The 18,327-nt window shown below is 37.7% G+C and overlaps 1 protein-coding gene across 23 annotated transcripts in view; it reads right to left on the bottom strand.

The window, feature by feature from the left end:
• The window catches only part of PTPRD (protein tyrosine phosphatase receptor type D), a 520,593-nt gene that overhangs the window by 401,086 nt on the left and 101,180 nt on the right, over positions 1-18,327 (bottom strand). For all 23 annotated transcript variants that reach the window (XM_037070904.1, XM_037070905.1, XM_037070912.1 and 20 more), the window contains exon 2: positions 8,034-8,202. In XM_037070904.1, the coding sequence (XP_036926799.1) occupies positions 8,034-8,097 (64 nt within the window). In that variant the 5' untranslated portion in view covers positions 8,098-8,202. The remainder of the gene's footprint in view (positions 1-8,033; positions 8,203-18,327) is intronic.

Here is an 18,327-nt window from a genome sequence, read left to right as displayed (position 1 = left end):
CCACCCCTGTACATGAAGGATCTGTTTGGTGATAAACAAATAAAAGCAATTTACTGTTCTCTCACTCCTTTATAAGCATCTTAAACATTTATTTAACAATAACAGCAAACAGCTAAGAAAGAAAAAAACTGCTGTGTATTCAGTTTTATAGACTGGTTATGCTTTCTGCATGTCTAACTCAAGAGCAATGTATTGTGCGTTGTTTTTTTTAAATTGAAGATGTAAGTACTTAGTATATTTTAATGTCACATTTAATAACTGATGTATAAAATATTTGTCATAATACCATTATGATATTGTAAAACCCATTACAAATCATAGAGTAAATTTAAAACTTTTTTCAGAGATCAAACCTTGAAATACCTTTTATATTAAGGTGTTAAACTTCACTCATAATTTAAATTGACTTTGGATTCATTGTTTTTGTTACAGATATTAATATGAATTTAAGTTTAAAGAAAATTATCTGAACAGCACAACCAAAAATTGGGGTTGTAAGGAGGAGCAGTGATATAATTTGGGGGGAAAGAATGCCATGCCCCTCCAAAAAGATACTTGCATGGTATTGTAGTATTGAATAAGCATGAGGTGTATTTTTGGCTTGGATTCATCTTTCCTTTTTTTGCGATTGTTTATTCTGTTGCAGTTGTCCCAATTGTTCCTCCTTTGTCCCCCTCAACTCACATTCCAAATTATAGTAATCTCTTGATGGCTCAGTTTTAGGAGAATGAACCTTCACAGAAGTCAACTAAAATTATTTTTCAAGTGTCAAAGCAGTCTGGTCTCCCTGCCCTCCACCACCCTGCTGCCCTGCTCCCTGTCTTCTCCATCTACCCAACTCACCTCTTCACAGATCTCAAGGTCAATCTGACTGGCTAGGGCTCCAACGCATTTCTCTACCATGCAGCCACACTGATGTTTTTAAAATGCAAATCTCTTTCTGTCATTCCCCTAGCTGTTCTTAGGATAAAAATCCAAGATCTCAAACCAAGAATTACGAAGCCTTGCATTAGCCTGACTCTGCCTACTTGTCCAGCCTCATTTGAATTCTCTCTCATCCTCACTCTCTGCGATGCAGTCACACGCATTCTCGCAGGCCCCAGAGCACCGTGGGTGACTCCTGCCTTGGGTGTCGGAGCGTGCTCCTTCTTGGACTCTAACCGCTCTTTCGGTTGCAGTCAACTGCTAGTCATCTATCAGATAACTAGCTCAAAATCATGCCCCAAGAGCTATGCATATGATCAAATTTAAGAGAACTATATACATCTTTGAAAAAATGAGCTTAGTTTATGAAAAAATTGGTCAGATCTGTAGTTGACTTCCTAATTTTGATACTGTATTGCCATTATGTAATATGCCATTATTGCAGAAGACTGGGTGGAGGGTACATGGGAATTTCTATAAAAGTTTTTATGTTCTTTTAAGTCAAAAATTATTTCAAAGTAAAAAAAAAATCACTCCTTTAGGAAAGCTTTTTTTTATTATTATTACTCTTCTGAATGGATGAGGCACTTAGTCCCCCATTTTATTCCTTTATAACACTTATCATAGTTAGAAAGTATAAGATTTTGAGATTAACATTTCACATTTGCCTACTCCACTGGAGCTTAAGCCCTTTAGACACAGGTTTCACGTCTCTCTCTCACCAATGTATCCCCAGCAGCTAACTCAATGCTGGGCACAAAACTGTGTCCAAAAAACAGTTATTAAAGGGACTATTAAATACATGAATGAACCAATCAGTCAGTGTCCTTTGGAACCAAAAATGTAATAAAGATACATATTTACATTTTTAAATATGCTGCTCAAATTATAAAATTAATGGAATAATAAATGTTAACAAAGATCTATACATGGATGCCTCTAATCTGGGAGTGTGCAAACTAATGAGAAAAAAGCATAATAGCAACTAACATTTAGTGAACATTTAATCCTGTCATTCAAAATGCTTTGCAAGCAGTTTTTTATTTAATTTTCATAATAACCATATTAAGTGCATGCTTTTTTTTTTCAATGTGCATTTTACAAATGAGAGGCACATGGAGATTTTCAGTTCACCCGTGGTTAGAATATACAGCAGAGGCAGGATCTGAACACGGGTACTCCAGGTCCTGAGTCTACATTTTAAGGACTGCTTCCTGCCCAGAGATAAAGTCTGAAAATACTGCTCAAAAGAATTCTGAAAAGAGAACTATGAATTCTAAAGATGAGTAGAAGCTGATACGAAACCACACTTCTTTAAATCTTTATGTCTCCATAATTTTGCACAAAACTTTTCATGCAAGCAAGCGCACGCACACAAACTAGCTTGGTGACTGAATAAATGAAGCAAGAGCAAACTGAGGAAAAGAGGAAAGACAAAATTAGATGTAAGAGAGCTGGTTCCCACAAAAATCACTTTCCTCTTTGACTCTTCATTTCAAGATGGATGCTGTTTGAAAGTTTTCTGAGTTAACCAAAGCCACCTGTGTAGAAGAGCGGGCTGGCCCCCAAACAAATGTGGGCTATTTGAAATAAGTCAGGTCAATAGTGGCAAACTGAGGAAAATAAAAGACCCTGAGAATGTGAAGAAAAATTAATGAGGAAATCATAGAACAGAGTAGTAATCAGTTACCACCAGGCTATTAGCAATCACAAGGAGTAATTCACAAATATTTTAAATGTTATTGCCTCCTTCAAGATTAGGGCCTCTTCAGAGAGATCATACTTTGTCATACTTTGTATTAAAAAGAAAAAGCAAATCCCTCCACACTCAATATGCTTTGAAGTGTACACATTTGTTAATTTTGAGACATATTCTTAACCTTATTAGGTAGATGCAGCTCTGCTGGGGGCCATTCATTCAGAAAGCCTCAGAAAGCTCTGTAACAGGGCTCAGGGATCAGTAAAATAGGTGGAATTGTTTCCTGGCTATGGACAGCTGCTGCTAATCTAGCTACTTTAAATCGAGGGAAGGAGAGGAGAAAGATGCAAGGTTTTTATTTTTGCCACACCCTTGTAAATTCAAAGAAAAGGAAAACGAGGAAGAGACCGATGAATGTGGTAAATGAACTGGCTCTCTCCCTGGTCCCCTCCATGTGTGCGTCTGTTCTAACTGGCCTGCAGACACCAACATACTTTCCTTTACGGACTGCACATACCACAGGGAATCTAACCAAAAGGCTAGGTTAAGCAGTGAGTCATCTCTCCTTTTTTAAATAGCTTTATTGAGATATAAGTCACTCATTATATAGTCTATCCAATGCAACAATATTTAGTATGTTTATATTCAAGTAGTACCATCACCCCAATCTAATTTTGGAACATTTTCATTATCCTGAGCAATTCACTTTTTAAAGGATAATTTAATGGTTTGTGATAGAAATACGTACATACATACATACATACAATACACACATACATATTCAGACACTCATAATCTAAGACAAAAACAAAAAAGACACTTTCAATGAGACATGAATGTTCTCGTTGTGAAACGGCCCTGTCTGGTGAGAGGTATGTACTTCGATAACCTAAGAAAGATCTTTTCCATTCCTAACTCCATTTTGGAAGATCTAACTATTTCACTTAAGCTATTTCTTTGAAGGTATCATTTGTCCTACCCTTCAATCCAATTATTTTACTTTACCTTAAAATTTTTTTTTCACAGAATAATTTCTTACCACACTTACCTCCATCTCTAGCTTTCTGGCCCACTGGCCCACACAATACTATATTTGCCTATAGTAAGTATCTACACCTCCACCCTCTGAGAAGCTCAAGCAAGTGCATTGCAAGAAGCAACAGAACAGAAAGATAAGAACACTGTCCACTATCCATTAAACCAAACCGAATTAATTTTAAAATAGTAAGTCTAAGAAAGGAGCTTTTATAAAGCTTGACTGAAGTAGACATGCTGCACAATTTCCCCTCTTTATTTTCATCTTTGTTTCTGGATCAACAGTTCATAAGAATCTCTTATGTTTAGGGCTTTATAAAGAAGCAAGCTGGGATTTTAACATGCTGCAAAAAAAAAAAAAACCTGGTTTGTCAACCACTTAAAGTTTGATAATATTTAAACCAAATGAAAGAATTTTAGCACAGTATATAACACAAGCACTCAACAAAAATGTTAGCCTATTTTTTGAATAATGATATAATAACATAATATTTACCAAACACCTACCATAAGACATCTGATCTATACATTACACTGACTTACTTAATCTGCACAAAACTCAAGAGCTGTGCCTGTACTACACTGTCATGACCATCATTACCAACATCACCATCACCCACATTTTAGAGCTAGGGAAACAGAGGCAAAGAGCATGTATTATGCTCCAGACTACAAAATGATAGCCATAAATGACTTCAAAAGTCACTTTCTTGATCATTACCTTATGGTATAAATCAGGAAATACAAAAGGGAAAAATTGTTATCTTACAGCACAGATACCAGTCTATTCTTTAATGAATGACAAAGAAATACAAACATTCTTTAAATATAGTGATATAATACCAAGGGGTGGGGGAAACTAAATGCTTTCAGATGGGATGGAAATGTTGTGAGTTCATAGGGCCTATAGGAAGAATTCCTTAACAATAAGAAAGGAAAATGAGGGTATATTCACCACTAGAGATTTAAAAAATGGCAAAAGGCAACAGGAAGTGGATGAACAAGACCATTTGAGGAATTAAACTACCACGAGTTATGATTCTCATAAGATCCAATAAACACTCAGTCCCAATTACAGAGGCCAAAGTGTAAACTCAGGTCTAGACTGCAACGTTAACCAGTGATTTCATTAAATTGGAACCATTTTGATGAAAATAGGGGCTAACAGGAGCTTGTTGGCTTGCCTCTAGTTAAAAAGTAATGATTGGTTAAAAAAAAACAAAAACAAAAACCTAAAGCTTAATGTGAAATAAAACTAACAGAAATCAGTATGAATGCTCAGCCAAAAGGAAAACATTCACCCCAGGATTACACTAATATTACAGAATCTAAATTCCTCATGAGTTTGCACGCATGTTATTGCAAAATTGACCTCAATCAGACGGCCACCTAAACTAGAAAATGATTGGTCCGAAAGCAGGAAGAGCTACTCCTGGTGCTCAAAGAGGAGTCACACTTAATCTTTCCTGAGCCCAGAGCTCTCCCATGTGTACATGCCTTCAAGAAACAAGCAAGATCATTTTGAGCATTTAAGACACAGGAATGCAAAGAAACAAGATCACGCGCACATCCAGGCTTGATAGTGGGGACCTGTGAGGCATTTTAAATTGGCAGTGGTAGAGACTGTAATTTTCTGCTTAAGAAGTATTATCACAATTTTTCAACTTGGATCTGAACCAAGGCTCCTGACTGCTCTCCTACTTAATGCAACAGCACACCTAACACTTTTCTAGGGCATTCCACGGGCGGGGGGATTATAATCCTAACTCCTTGATTCTCTAGAATTCAGCATTCCAAAAGGCTATGAGTCAAGAACACATTAAATTAACACTGTAAAACCAGAGTGCCTTCATTCCATTCCCTAACCCTTTGTAGTCTGGTTCTTCAAAAGAGAAAAAATGAATTACTCCATAGTTGCCCAATTGCTCTGAGAGCTACTATTAAATTTTGAAACATATCTCCTGATCACTTGCGAAAATACAAAACACCTTTTGTCGAAAGGAAAAACAAATATGGCTCAATGCGCTAATGAACATAGAGAAATACACCCGTGACACAGGTAATAGAAGCCTGAGAAATATTATCTTTACATGATAGTGAAGAAAGTAAAACTTTCTTCAGTGCCACTGATATCTTGATTTTTATTGTGTTTTAAGAGAAGGCGATGGTACAATTTAATGGGTCACAATCCACACCCTATTTTAAACATTCTTAGTGACTAAAATGATGTCCAACTCTACCATGTGCCTTCACAGGCCATGAAAACCCTCTGGCCGATTGCTAAGGGTTGTTCTTTCTTCTTTTAAAATGCACCAAAAAATGGCTCCTTTTTTCTCTTTCACTAGGCATGCTTAGGTTAATTTAAATAGGCTATTCAACAATGCCAAATGAATCCGTTAAAGTAAAAATATAGTAAATCAAGGCTGAGCAAACAAGAGAAAAACCAAACAAAATTAGTTTGCAAAGAATAAGCCTGTCCCCACACTTTAGTTTCAACAGCAAGAGTGAGCGAGAATGGATTTTTTTCAGGTTACATCTTGAGGTTGAAAGCTGATACCACATGAATAAATACCATAATAAATATCTTAATTTAACTAAAACTTGCTATCCATGCCTTCGTTATTTCTTTTGTGAGGCTCTATGGTGTAGGCAGTGTGATAAAGGAGGAGCGGGAAAAGGGGAGGAGCAAGAGGAAATGGAGGGGTGATGATAACTTGCAATATATTTTTAAAAACATAATTTTAAAAGTATTTATTCCTAAGTGCTTGACATGTGTCTGCCACTTTCCACCCAAGACTTAAACAAAAGAATAAGTACTCGATAAAAAAAAAAACATTTTTACTTATCTGGAAGGAAAACTTCATGGATAAATAATTATATATAATAACTAAAAAAATCTCTAACTGCAATTTGATATTAAAGTGGGTTCCCATGGTCTTCATATGCTTTTGCCAAAAATTAACAATTGTAAAACAACTTACTTTTTCACTCTAGCCAAAACAGAAAAATAAAGCCATATGCCTGATTTCTTTAAACTAAATTTAGATTTCCACTTTAAAATAGATTTTGACATAGAGGGCTTTAAAATAACAAGAGCATCTTTCATTTGAGCCCTTTCCCAGTTAATTATTTGCTGGCATTGTATGAAAAATTCTTTGGCTTTACTCTAAACCAACACTCCCAAGTGCTAATTGGGAAACTATATACATTATTAACCAGAGTATGTTGTGTTTAAAACATGCGTGTTCCATATGTATCCTACTATTAACATTATTCTTTTCACTCCTGGAAAGTTCTCTTTAGAAAAAAAAAAAAACAACAAGCTTCTATTTAAACAAAGAAATTGGCTGCTATTGAGGAAATTGTCGTCAAAATGCAATTAATAGGTAGGGGCCAACACAACACAGCATCCTTGTCTTCGAAACATCCTTAACATGAATCCAATTTAATCTCACTGAAATAGTCAGTGGAGGTAAAAGTTAATGACTGCAGATGTGATACATTTTAATAGTACCAGAGAACTCCCTAAAAGAATGGCCAACCCTTACATGAGTTAAACCACGACCAAGGAACCAGACATGCTGTGAGTACGAACCACAGACACACTTTTTCCAGGACTATCGCTTCCAAAAGGCCACAGGACAGATGAGAAAAGAAACGTATGCAAACAAGGTAGACCTGCTGATTCCCTAATTATGAAGGAGATGGGATCTTCTCACTAATTGGCAAGCCAACTGACCACAATCTCTGTGTAATAAATCGAGCCCAATAATCCAAACTTCGGTGTCTCTATTCAGCAGACTTCTCACACTTCCACACCCTTCCTCCAGCCACAGGTTTGTCAGTTCTGCTTGATTTGTTTGAACACTGCACTTGACGACAGCTGTCGGAAACAGTACATGGGAACAGCTGCTATGACAGCTACAAGGGGCTTGGAAGTTTAATTGGGCTCAATGTGACACTGTGCATTCTTCTAAACATAGAAATATCCACAAAACTAAAGAAATTTCTAATGGATCTGAACAATATTTACTTATTGGCAATACCAACCGATTAACCCCAGTTTGAGTTACATTATCAGTCTCAAAATATCTTTGCCACCCAACGGGTTAGAGTTTAAAAAGAAAAAGGGACAAAGCAGAAGGAGCAGTTACAGGCACCAGAAAGGAAGGGGGCACTAAGAGAGAGAGAAAACGGTAAGGAAGTCACATCAATAATCTCTCTCAAAGGCTGGCTGGTGGCCCAGGAGGACCCCACAGTGTCTCAGGGTTGACTTCCAAAGGAAACGTATTCAGAGGCCCTGAGCCTGGTGCCAAGTGCAAACAAAAACTCTCACGGCGGTCACAGCCCCCCGGAGTAGGGTAGAATGGCTTACTCTGAGCATCCGCGCGCAGGAAGAAAGCCAGGAGCAGCAGCAGAGGCCTGGCGACCCGCACCATCCTGAGCCCGGCGGCAGCACACGCTGGCAGCTGGGAATCACTGCCTCTGACGCCGCCGCAGCGAGTGTGTCCGATCTGAAGTTTCAGCTGGAACACTTTCAGAGCCTGGAAGGGGAGAGACAGAGAAAAGAGAGGGTAGAAAACACAAAGGCAGCTTAGATTCCTCCCTCTCTTCCCCTTGTTCCATCACAACCACCATGGAGAGACACAAGTCATTATAAATACGCAATAAATTGTAACCATGATGCCCTTGTATCGGGAAGCAAATAACTGGGTTTGTACAATGGGACAGCCTTAGCCTCTCTTGTTCCCATTTTCAGGCCACCCTAAAGCCCCCCACCTTGAATTTTGCTCTCTGCTTCTGCTACCTTTTGGGCAACACTCTTTGAGAAGAAACTGTCACTTCTTATGAAACATTAGGTGCGTACATTAGTGGGAGAAAGCACACCAATGCTGTAAGAAAAATTTAGGAGAGCCTCTGCTGTGCAGGATAAAGGTCTATCGCTGACAGGATAATGGAAGCTGCTTTCTCGGCACCAGGTGAAATGACAGGGCTAATTCAACTTCTTCAGTTAAGCAGTAGAGGTTAGAATTTTTTACACTAGCGCATTTGGCTTCTTCCCTGAAGACACATCAACGTTCAAGTCTAGTTTGGCTTCAATAAGTCAAAACAATAGTTAGCATGAGCCACTTTGATTTAACAGGATTTTTATATGCCTCCTGGGCAATCTTCTATGTAAAATCAATAAGCCACAACTATTTTTAGAGAGCCCACTGCATGCAAGGCATCAGAGATGCCACATAGCACAGCACTGGGAGGTACAAATGAGTCAAATTCTGTCTCCTGTGACTTTTCACCTCAGTAGGGAAAATAAGACAGACGCATCAGATGACTAGTACAAGTTACTAAGTCGTTCAGTACCGGGAAGGGAAGCCAAATAACGCCATCAAAGATAGGATCAAGAATGGCATCCCGGAAAAAGCAGTGTCTCATACTGGATGTTGGCATATAGGTAGGATTTTACCAAAAAGAGAGAAAGGCATTTCAGGAATTCTATGCAAAGGCAGGGCAACGGGAGAGGAACTCTGGGGAAAAGGTGACCTGCCTGGTGAGCTGAGGTTCCTCAAAAGTCTGTGTGCATCACAGAACACTTGGAAGGTTTGTTGAAACAGATATCTGGGCACCACCCCCAGAGCTTGTGATTCAGTAGGTCAGTGGTCAGGTCCAAGAATTTGTATTTCTAACAAGTTTCTGGGTGATGCTGACGTAGCTGGTCTGGAGACCAAACTGAGAAAGTGGGTTAGCATGATGGATCCCCTTAGGAAACCAAGCGAGGAGATGGCAATAGAAAAATGGTTCTTAAAAAAAAAGTCACAGAAAGCCTGTGATACCAATTCAAGTCAACCAGCCTTTACTCGGCAAACCGCAAAGAAAGCTATTTAATGTTTCAGAGCCGAGGAACAACATGCACCTAGGCTAAGATTAACTGACATCTGAATGTGGGATGATTTAGAGAATGCCATTAGGGCCATAGCAGGAGTCCCAGGTGAGAAGCAACACAGACCAAGAGACTGATGGTGGTCCTGATGGGGATGGAAATAAAAAAGAAGCTGTAACTGGCTTCAAGCAGTAAGTTGAAGTCTGACTCTTCAGGTGATAAATAATTGTTCCTATAGAACCTTGAATAAATCTTGCAAAGCATCTTATAAAGCAGGCTCATGAGAGAGAGAGAGAGAGAGAATATTAAATGCTATGGCTTCCTCTGTCAATGTGAGAAGAACATGAGAATGACAATCAGAATTTGTTTCCAAAATAAATCAGTGTATCTTTAAGTTTTCCATATTGAAATATTTGCAACACATACAAAATGTGTGACAGGAAATACTAGAGCTATCCTGAAATAACCTAATCCAGTAAAATAACCTTTTTAAAAAGTATTGTAACACAGATCTTATACAGTCTTTTCTGAAACTGAGCTTGAGGTTGAGAATAAAAAAATTTTAAGATAATTATCTTTTTCATTACTCTGCATGAGTGGTTTGAATGCAGGGAAGATAACTAAAAGGAAGGGGGGATCCTTCTCATTACCATTCCACTAAATAGACTTTTCTTCCTTGGGTGTGGGTTTGTGGGTGACATGTAGAATCGCGCTGCATACTGAAACACATCTACGTGAACCCAAAAGCTAGCCAGCTGCTCTAAATCAGCTATTGTTATTCATCTTATCTGGAAAACAACTTATCGAACAGCTCATAGCTATCAAATCTTACACTCTCCAAACATCACAGAAGTGCTAAAGGAATCAGCCTCCCAGCCCACCCCCCGTCACCACTCCCATCCTCATGCCAGCATTTCTAATGACAGCCACGTCCAGGCGACATCAGTCCTGTCGGACTCAATTTGTGTCTGTGCAAGCGTATCAGAGCCAACTGCTCCATAATGACTCGGTGCGATCACAGAGATGGAGATGGATGAAATGCTCTTTCAGGAAAGAGGTGATTTGGCTTTTCCCTCTACTCCACTGAAGTGGCACATGAAGACCGAATCCTTCCAAATGAACCTGCGAATTGTTACCTCGATTTTGGAACCGTGACAGGATCTAAGAAACGAACACACACACACACACACACACACACACACACACACACAGATTTATATATAAATGGGCTATCCCAGGCAAAATGCAAGACAAAGGGGCATCAGAGGTATGAAGATAAAAACCTATACCGTAGCTCATTCCAGCCAAACCCCACTTTGCATCTTGTTTATTACTATACATACATTGCCAGAAGGGAAATGCGGGTGTGCCTATCAGTAAGGTGAAGTTTACATTTTAGAGCAAATATGGGAAGTAGGTTTTTAAGGAATCAATTACATTAAAAACAATAAGGATAATGGATATTACAAGTAATTTCATGAGCCATCTCCACGAAAAGAGCAAGAAAAGGGGTTAGCAGATATCAAAGTTACCCTTGTTTAACTTACATCACATGTGTCTCTGCTTCTGTCCTGCCACCCGCAGCAGAAGCCCACTCTCAGATTTGCACACACCTTGCCCTCTGTGCCCCTCATCAACTGGAGTATGCACATAAAAGTGAACCCTTTAGATGAGCTTAAAATAAATTTAAAAATATTTAAAACTCTCTGGTTTCTCACTGCTCACAGTACAAAGATCTTAAGAAATGATAATCTTGCTGATTTCTAACGAGCTGAATATCTACTTTTGTATTTATGTACAGATGTGGCTAGAGAAACTGACACTTCAGAGGGCCAGTGTATGCAACAAAACTTGCAATGGAACAACAGCACTACACGTGCCCAGAAGTCCTGAACCCATCACTGCTCCAAGGGGTCCTTAAGCTGACACCTCCCCAACTCTATTTCACTATTCCTCTTCAGCTGAACGGTGAAACCTTTTCCTGTAACAAGTATGTCCATATTCAAACTGATACATATGTTGCAGGATTTTTTCAGCTTTCTCTTTTGTTGACATGTGTTTCTGTATATTGTATTAAAGTAGGAGAAAGGAGGTGAAATAGAGCTTTTCTCCTTTTAAAAATATTCTAAGAGTCCCATAGAAAAATCAGTGATTATAGGTGTCATATAGGAAATAAAAAACAAGTGTGGAGCATCTTACTGTACAAAGAAGCAAGAAAGCTTTCAGGTTCTGCTGGGTTACACCCCAAAAAAAGCAGAGGTGATGAGGAGAAAATGTAGAAAAATGTAGAAAAATACACGTGGCCAAAAGGATAGTAACCCCAACCAACTGAAACACAACCTACTGAGTCCATGAGATCATATTTTTCAAAATAACTTTAAACAACTGTATTGGTCACTCTAGGAGGAAGAATCAAACCCTTATTTTGAAAAAAAGGAAAAGCATTAAGCATTTAAAAATCTTGACAAGAATATACAAAAAGAAAAAATTGACTGCTGTCACTAGAAAATTAGTTATCCTTGTTTTTCTTTAAACATCCTCTTTCTTTCTGCCGGGTAAGAACTCCACACTCTGTATTCTAGTCATAGCAGAAGCAATGATATCATAATAATGCTTAACCTAAGCACCTATCTGTTACACTGGGGAGGATGGTAAAGGAAGGAGGAAGGGCCAAAATGCTGTGGCTTCTTTTCATCACCCTCCCAAATCAATTAGGCCTCTACGAATCTTCTCTTCCAATCGTTGAAGAGAAACAACCATTTGTACACAAAACATATAAGCAGGGCTGCTGCGGCCAGAAGGGTGGAGAGGCCTGGAGTCTGCAGCAGGCCCAGTGGAGGCTTCTGATGGGCCTGTGAGTTCTCTGGGCCCTCAGTGCACAGCTACAGCTAGAGGGCACACACAAACATGAGGGAACAAAGTCACTTTTCAGCATCTCACTTATCCATGAGGATTTCCTGAAAGAAGATTGTTTCTAAATACTTTCATCCTGGCCTAGGACAAGAATCCTCTGCCCTGTCCACTGTAACTTCCTGCAGGGCATAAACGTTCTTTATCAGCATTGACTAGTACGTTGACCATGTTAAACACAGTGCGTGCAAGTAGGGAAGCAAATATTTCCTTGTGCTTATTAAGTTGAAATGGTCACGTGTGGCTAGCGGTTGCCCTCCTGGGCAATGCCAACTATTGCTACATGTTCCAACAGCCCTGAATAGCACATCTCAAAAAAAAGTCTCGGTTGCTGGGTGGATGTGGGCAAAGGGGGAATGGGGCGGGCCAATGCGGACATCTGTAATCGTCAACAATAAAGATAAAGATAAAGTTTTAAAAAATGTCTAGGTTTTCTGGCCTGGGCACTAAAACAACGAAGTAGAAATCCGGAGTGCTTGTGGTCCTCGGCTTCCTAACAATCAGACTTGGAAGATTCACTGCGTTATGTGAGGAGACTCCCTTCACACTGGGGTCACTCATTCCCCCATCCCTGACCCCTACCCATCCAAAAATAACCGTTCCATTTTTAAATCCTATTTCATAGAATGCAAAGGAAAATCGATAACTGGCAAGTATATAACTGGAAAACGTCCAAATAGAAATACAGTAACTAAAAGAAAAAAGTGGTGTTTCACACCATAGCGAGAAGAGTTCTATTTCTCACCACCAAAAGTCTGTGTGGGATGTAATGAAAATGGGAACTCTTGACATCAAAGGCGCACTGCCTTCCACAGATGAGAAAGACAAGCACACTTCAACACATCCATGTGAAATAGTGTGTATGATGTTTATGAAATGGCCACATCCAATTAATATCTGGGAGGATTATGAAAAACATAGTTTAAATATACACACAGCACCAAAAACCTCTGTTCAGTTACAGTAACACTGTGAGACAAATGAGGGCAATAGAGCAAGGTTATTAAATTAAATAAAATGCCGAAAAAAATAACTGCATGTTCAATATACCTCTAGATAAAATACTCAAAACTAAAGTATATAAAAAGTTATTTTCATATAAGAAACTCAAAACATCTCAAATGTTCATACACTTTCACATAATAGCACATCATATCAGAAACTTTACATTTTCTCTATTTTGCCTAAATAGTGTTTCATCATAAGAAATTCGGGGGTGGGGGAGCCAACAGGGAGTTTATGAGATATTATATATAAATACAAAGTAATAACTCAATCATCTCATTTTTGGCTTCAGCTATACAGCTTAATATGAAAATAGCAAGTGACTATAAGTAAATACACATAATTCTTTGGAGAAATCAACTGAATTATAAGAATAACTGAAGAGGAAAACAATATCTATCAATGTGGATACCATAAAAGGCTCTATATATGTTTAGTTTTAATATATGCAGAGAAAAAAACAATAAATAGTCTGTATTTTTATAACAAGATTCACTTTCCAAGTTACTACCAACGGCATCTCTATAAAATTTCAAATAACTTTACATTTGAGGTATACACAAATATTAGTTACTCTCAGAAATGGCAAAATGACATTATTAAGTTTGATCGTTTCTTTCTCCTTCAGGAGGTAAACATGAGGTATGCCACAAGAAATGAACAGATAGAAAGGAAAAAAAAACCTCATCTCTCTGCCTACCTATTTTTACCCCTAAAAACAGAACTATAATTCTGATTTGAAAAGCAAGATAGCTTTAGAAAAAGCATCTGATTTCTTTAAACGATTATTGCTTGTGATCACTTCAATCCAGTTTTATGTGACATTAGTGGAAACTCGCGGTAGAAAAGTTAAAATGCAAGTCTATTCAATACGCTGTTGGGACTCTGCTATTCATTCCACTTTTCCAAAGAGCATTTTAAAAGTGAGGAACTGATCAATCTTACCAAGTAAAGACAACTACGCAACCCAGTCACTTCCTACCAAAACAACAGAACGCAGATTTTATTATTTTAATCTTTGGGTGTTTGTAAATGGATACTGAAAGCATCATTCTGAACTCATTATACCTGATTTTCTTTTTCCTTATTTTAAAAATCAAAAGGATGTCTCTTTTTAATGCATGGAAAAATTTTTATTGTTTAAAATACATTTAGATTTTAAAGTACATTATGGGTAATATGGTTTCACTGAGTATTATTTATATTTTATTTCCTTCATTTACATCAATATGTAGTAGAAATCTAGCAATATGAGAAATGTTTTACTTACCATGAAAAGTAAATTTTTAAAATCATTTTGTGGAGAATTCACCACTCCCTTCATCAATGATTATTTTCTTCCTTAAAATTATTTTTTAAAACAAAACAAGGAGCCTTTAATCATTTTAAACCCTTCATTACTAGAGCTCTAAAAGAAATGGGCTTTGCCTCCTCATAGGCGGTTTACCTACAAGTGCTTCCTCAGAGTCATCATAGCTCTGGACCCGTGGCTGGATCTCCCTGTCCTCCTGATGACATCTTGGCAATGTCTGGAGACACTTTTTGTTGCCATAATATAAAAGTCTAATGGCTACTTAAAGGCAGAGGCCAGGAATACTGTCCAATGTGCCGCCGTGCACAGAACAGCCCTCACAACAAAGATTTACCAGGACTGAAATGGCACTAGTGTTGAGGCTGGGAACCATTGTCCTAGACCAATTCATTAAGGTCAAGAAAAAAAATTCAAAATATAAAAAGAGAATTTTCAAGGTTTGTTTTAGTTCATTGTTTTCTGAACCCATCGATCTTAAGTGTTTCTAGTGTATTTCTAGTTCATGATCTTGAAACAATTGAATTTCTGGGCACGGAAGTCAAAGCAGTGTGGATGACACCCCAGTTTCTCTTTCTGTCCTAAGCGAGAACTGCAGTTGGCACGCCTTAAGGGACATTTAGTTCACAGGGTATGTGACAAAAAGTAAATACTGTCACCAATGTTAAAAAATCTGTTAAATGGGTCAGACTCTGCACTGACATTTGTCAGTGAGTATATGAGTACAAGAATAGATCAGGTTCCCATCTCTCATCGTGACAGCTTAGCTATTCTCTTAGCCCAGGAGCGAAATATTCAGGCCCAAGGAATGTTCTTCCAAGTCACTGCCTGCAACAGAGATAGGAAGTGGACTGGTGAGAAGCCATCACGAGTGGCTGGGAAATGTGGAATGAAAAAATATTCTCTTCATTTTCCCAATTTTGACCTCATGACTAATCCCATTTTTCTCTGAATATCTATAAACAACTTTCAGAGTGGAAAAATTACAAAAACAAGTGAACAATTATTAAACCAAATAGAAACAGAATCTAAAGAAAGGCTAGAGTCAACAAATGTGATTACAGATAATATACACTCCTCCTGTCTCTCAACCTATACATTCACTTTATTCAGTTATATTGCACTCTGTTTTATTGTTAGGACCTTCTTCACATTTACCCTTCTCTTAAAAAAAAACACACAGATTGATAAGAATCAGAAAAAATTAGATCATCTTGGGCAGGCCCCTTATTTAGCAGACAATGAATGAAGAAAAGGGATGAAAGAATGCAATGAATAACCTCAGGATACACATCTGGTTAGTTTCAGGAGAGGGTTTAGAACACAGGTCAATTTCCTTTATTACTAGCATTCTGCTTCTAACATCTCTGTAGAGCAGAGATAGCTAGCTTGGGTGAATTTTTAAAAAAAGGAAGAACATTGTCTCCTTTAACCAGCATAGAAACAATATAAGAACTGGCCCAAATGAAGGAGGAAAATATCTTAAAATTTGAGTGTAGAAAGGAAGGATAAGGGAATCTCAGAAGAAAAAATATTTGACAGTCATTGTCCTAAATGGATAAATAATTCACAAGTGAAAATTGACCTAATGAGTCAAAAATTCTCCACAGGGTCAATCTTTAACTCGGTAACCATTATTATGAACTTCATCATCTTAAGTTAAGAGATTATAGCTGTACTTGAAAGTAGAAATGATTAACCAGGAATAGATTTTTTTTAATTCTCACGTCAGTAATTGAATTAGTAACATGCAAACATGTTTATATAACCTTAAGGCACATTTATTTCTTTTATTACTATTAAGTACTCTCTTACAAAGTTTTCTTCTCTTTTATTTAAAATTTGGCAAGGATACAGGTTAACTCATTGTGAGTAGGTAGAGCTGTGTTAGATGGTGAATTCACAGATATACAGGACAGTTACCCAGGTGGAAAGATACCAGCCCGAGTGCACTTTATTATAAAATTGCTAAGGGCAACAAGCCATATTGAAAGAAGAAATGAAGACACACCATATTTTTCAAAAGCAGGTGGCATTATAAAGTGATCTGGTAATAAAGTACAAAAATTTCCTGCAGCAATAAAAGCACTATGCATTTCCCATACCAAAATGTAGCAGTCTAGCAAGGAAAAAAAAATATTTTCCCATAGTCACTCTTTCAGAAAAATATATTTGAGAGCTCAGGAAAAAGACTTTGTAAAATACCATCATTTTTATTATACTTCTATAAAATACTCAAGCAAAATACCCAGTACAGATATCAAAAAAGTTTAAAGTTTTGAAAACCTACTTGCACATGAGATGTATCAATAGTGATCTTCTCAAAACCAAATTTTCTAGAGATGGATTGTAATATTAAATGAATGACCTACACAACTAAGAGAAAAGGAAATGATGAATAATAATACCAACCAAACTTCTCTGCTGGATTCCAGCATAACCACAGCGGCGTTTTGAAACACAGATTTTTATGTTCCAAGGTAGGGGAGTAGCCCGGTAAGAGACATGAGGGTCACACCTGGAAAGTTACCAGGAAGTGGGGCAGGCAGGCAGAAAGGACAGTGCGTGCTGGCAGGGGCCGGAGTGGAGAGACACCTATTGCTTTGTGGGGGACCGCATCCCAAATTAATATGCCATCTATTTAGGAATGTCTGCCTTTTGGGGGATGCCCAGTGATGTCTGCATTGCAAACTGAATATATTAAGCCTTTCTTTTATTATGTTACCTTAATATTTTTAATCAGATTTATATGTGCTATCATATTTCCTGGTGAAATATTCTTTAAAAGTGATACTTTAAGAAAATATGCTAACATCCTCCCACAGAAATTGTCACTGGAGTCCAAACTACTCATAGTGTAAATCTTTACCATTTCCCAACTTCACATTGGTGGATCCATCCCATACACGACTATGGTGCATATAGCTCATACAGAAACATGGCATATGCTTTAAAATGCATGTGAATATATGTATTTATATATAAGTATGTATATTTTTATATATATATATATATATATATATACCTACTATGCAATTAATGAACTAAATATATTGCAAAAAAACAAACTTAGAAATTTTTTAAAATGAGATGAAAATAAATAGCAGTAGATGTTCCATAAATTTTTCCTAGGCCACACAGATCATTAGAGGTCCCCTGCCCTAGTTATTCTGCAATTTGGATTTTTTCGCCTCTCTTCCAGGGGACAACAGATAAAAAGAGAGCATTCCCCACCAACCTCCTTCTGGAGTTAAACATGTGCTATAATCAGCAAACGTTAAAGGCTCGATGTGACAGCCAATGTCAGTGTGATGTAACACCCAGAGGAGAAAAGACTTTGTTGGGGTTTTTTTTTGAGATTTGCATACAATGCCCTCATTTTATAATTGCAAACAATGTACACTAAGATAGAATAACTTTACACATCAACTGAGGTTTTGTTTTAAAAATGAATTCCTCCATTCTTTTGCTCCACAAACATTTTTTTTTATCCTCACTCAGGACATTTTTTCATTGCTTATTAGAGAGGGAGGAAAGGAGAGAGAGAAACATTGATGTGAGAGAGAA

The sequence above is a fragment of the Sturnira hondurensis genome, unplaced genomic scaffold, assembly GCF_014824575.4.
Source record: "Sturnira hondurensis isolate 20B ecotype Veracruz unplaced genomic scaffold, ASM1482457v3 Scaffold0019144, whole genome shotgun sequence".
Taxonomy (NCBI): Eukaryota; Metazoa; Chordata; class Mammalia; order Chiroptera; family Phyllostomidae; genus Sturnira; species Sturnira hondurensis.
Note: the sequence above shows the minus strand (reverse complement) of the source record. Positions and strands in the feature narration are given on the sequence as shown.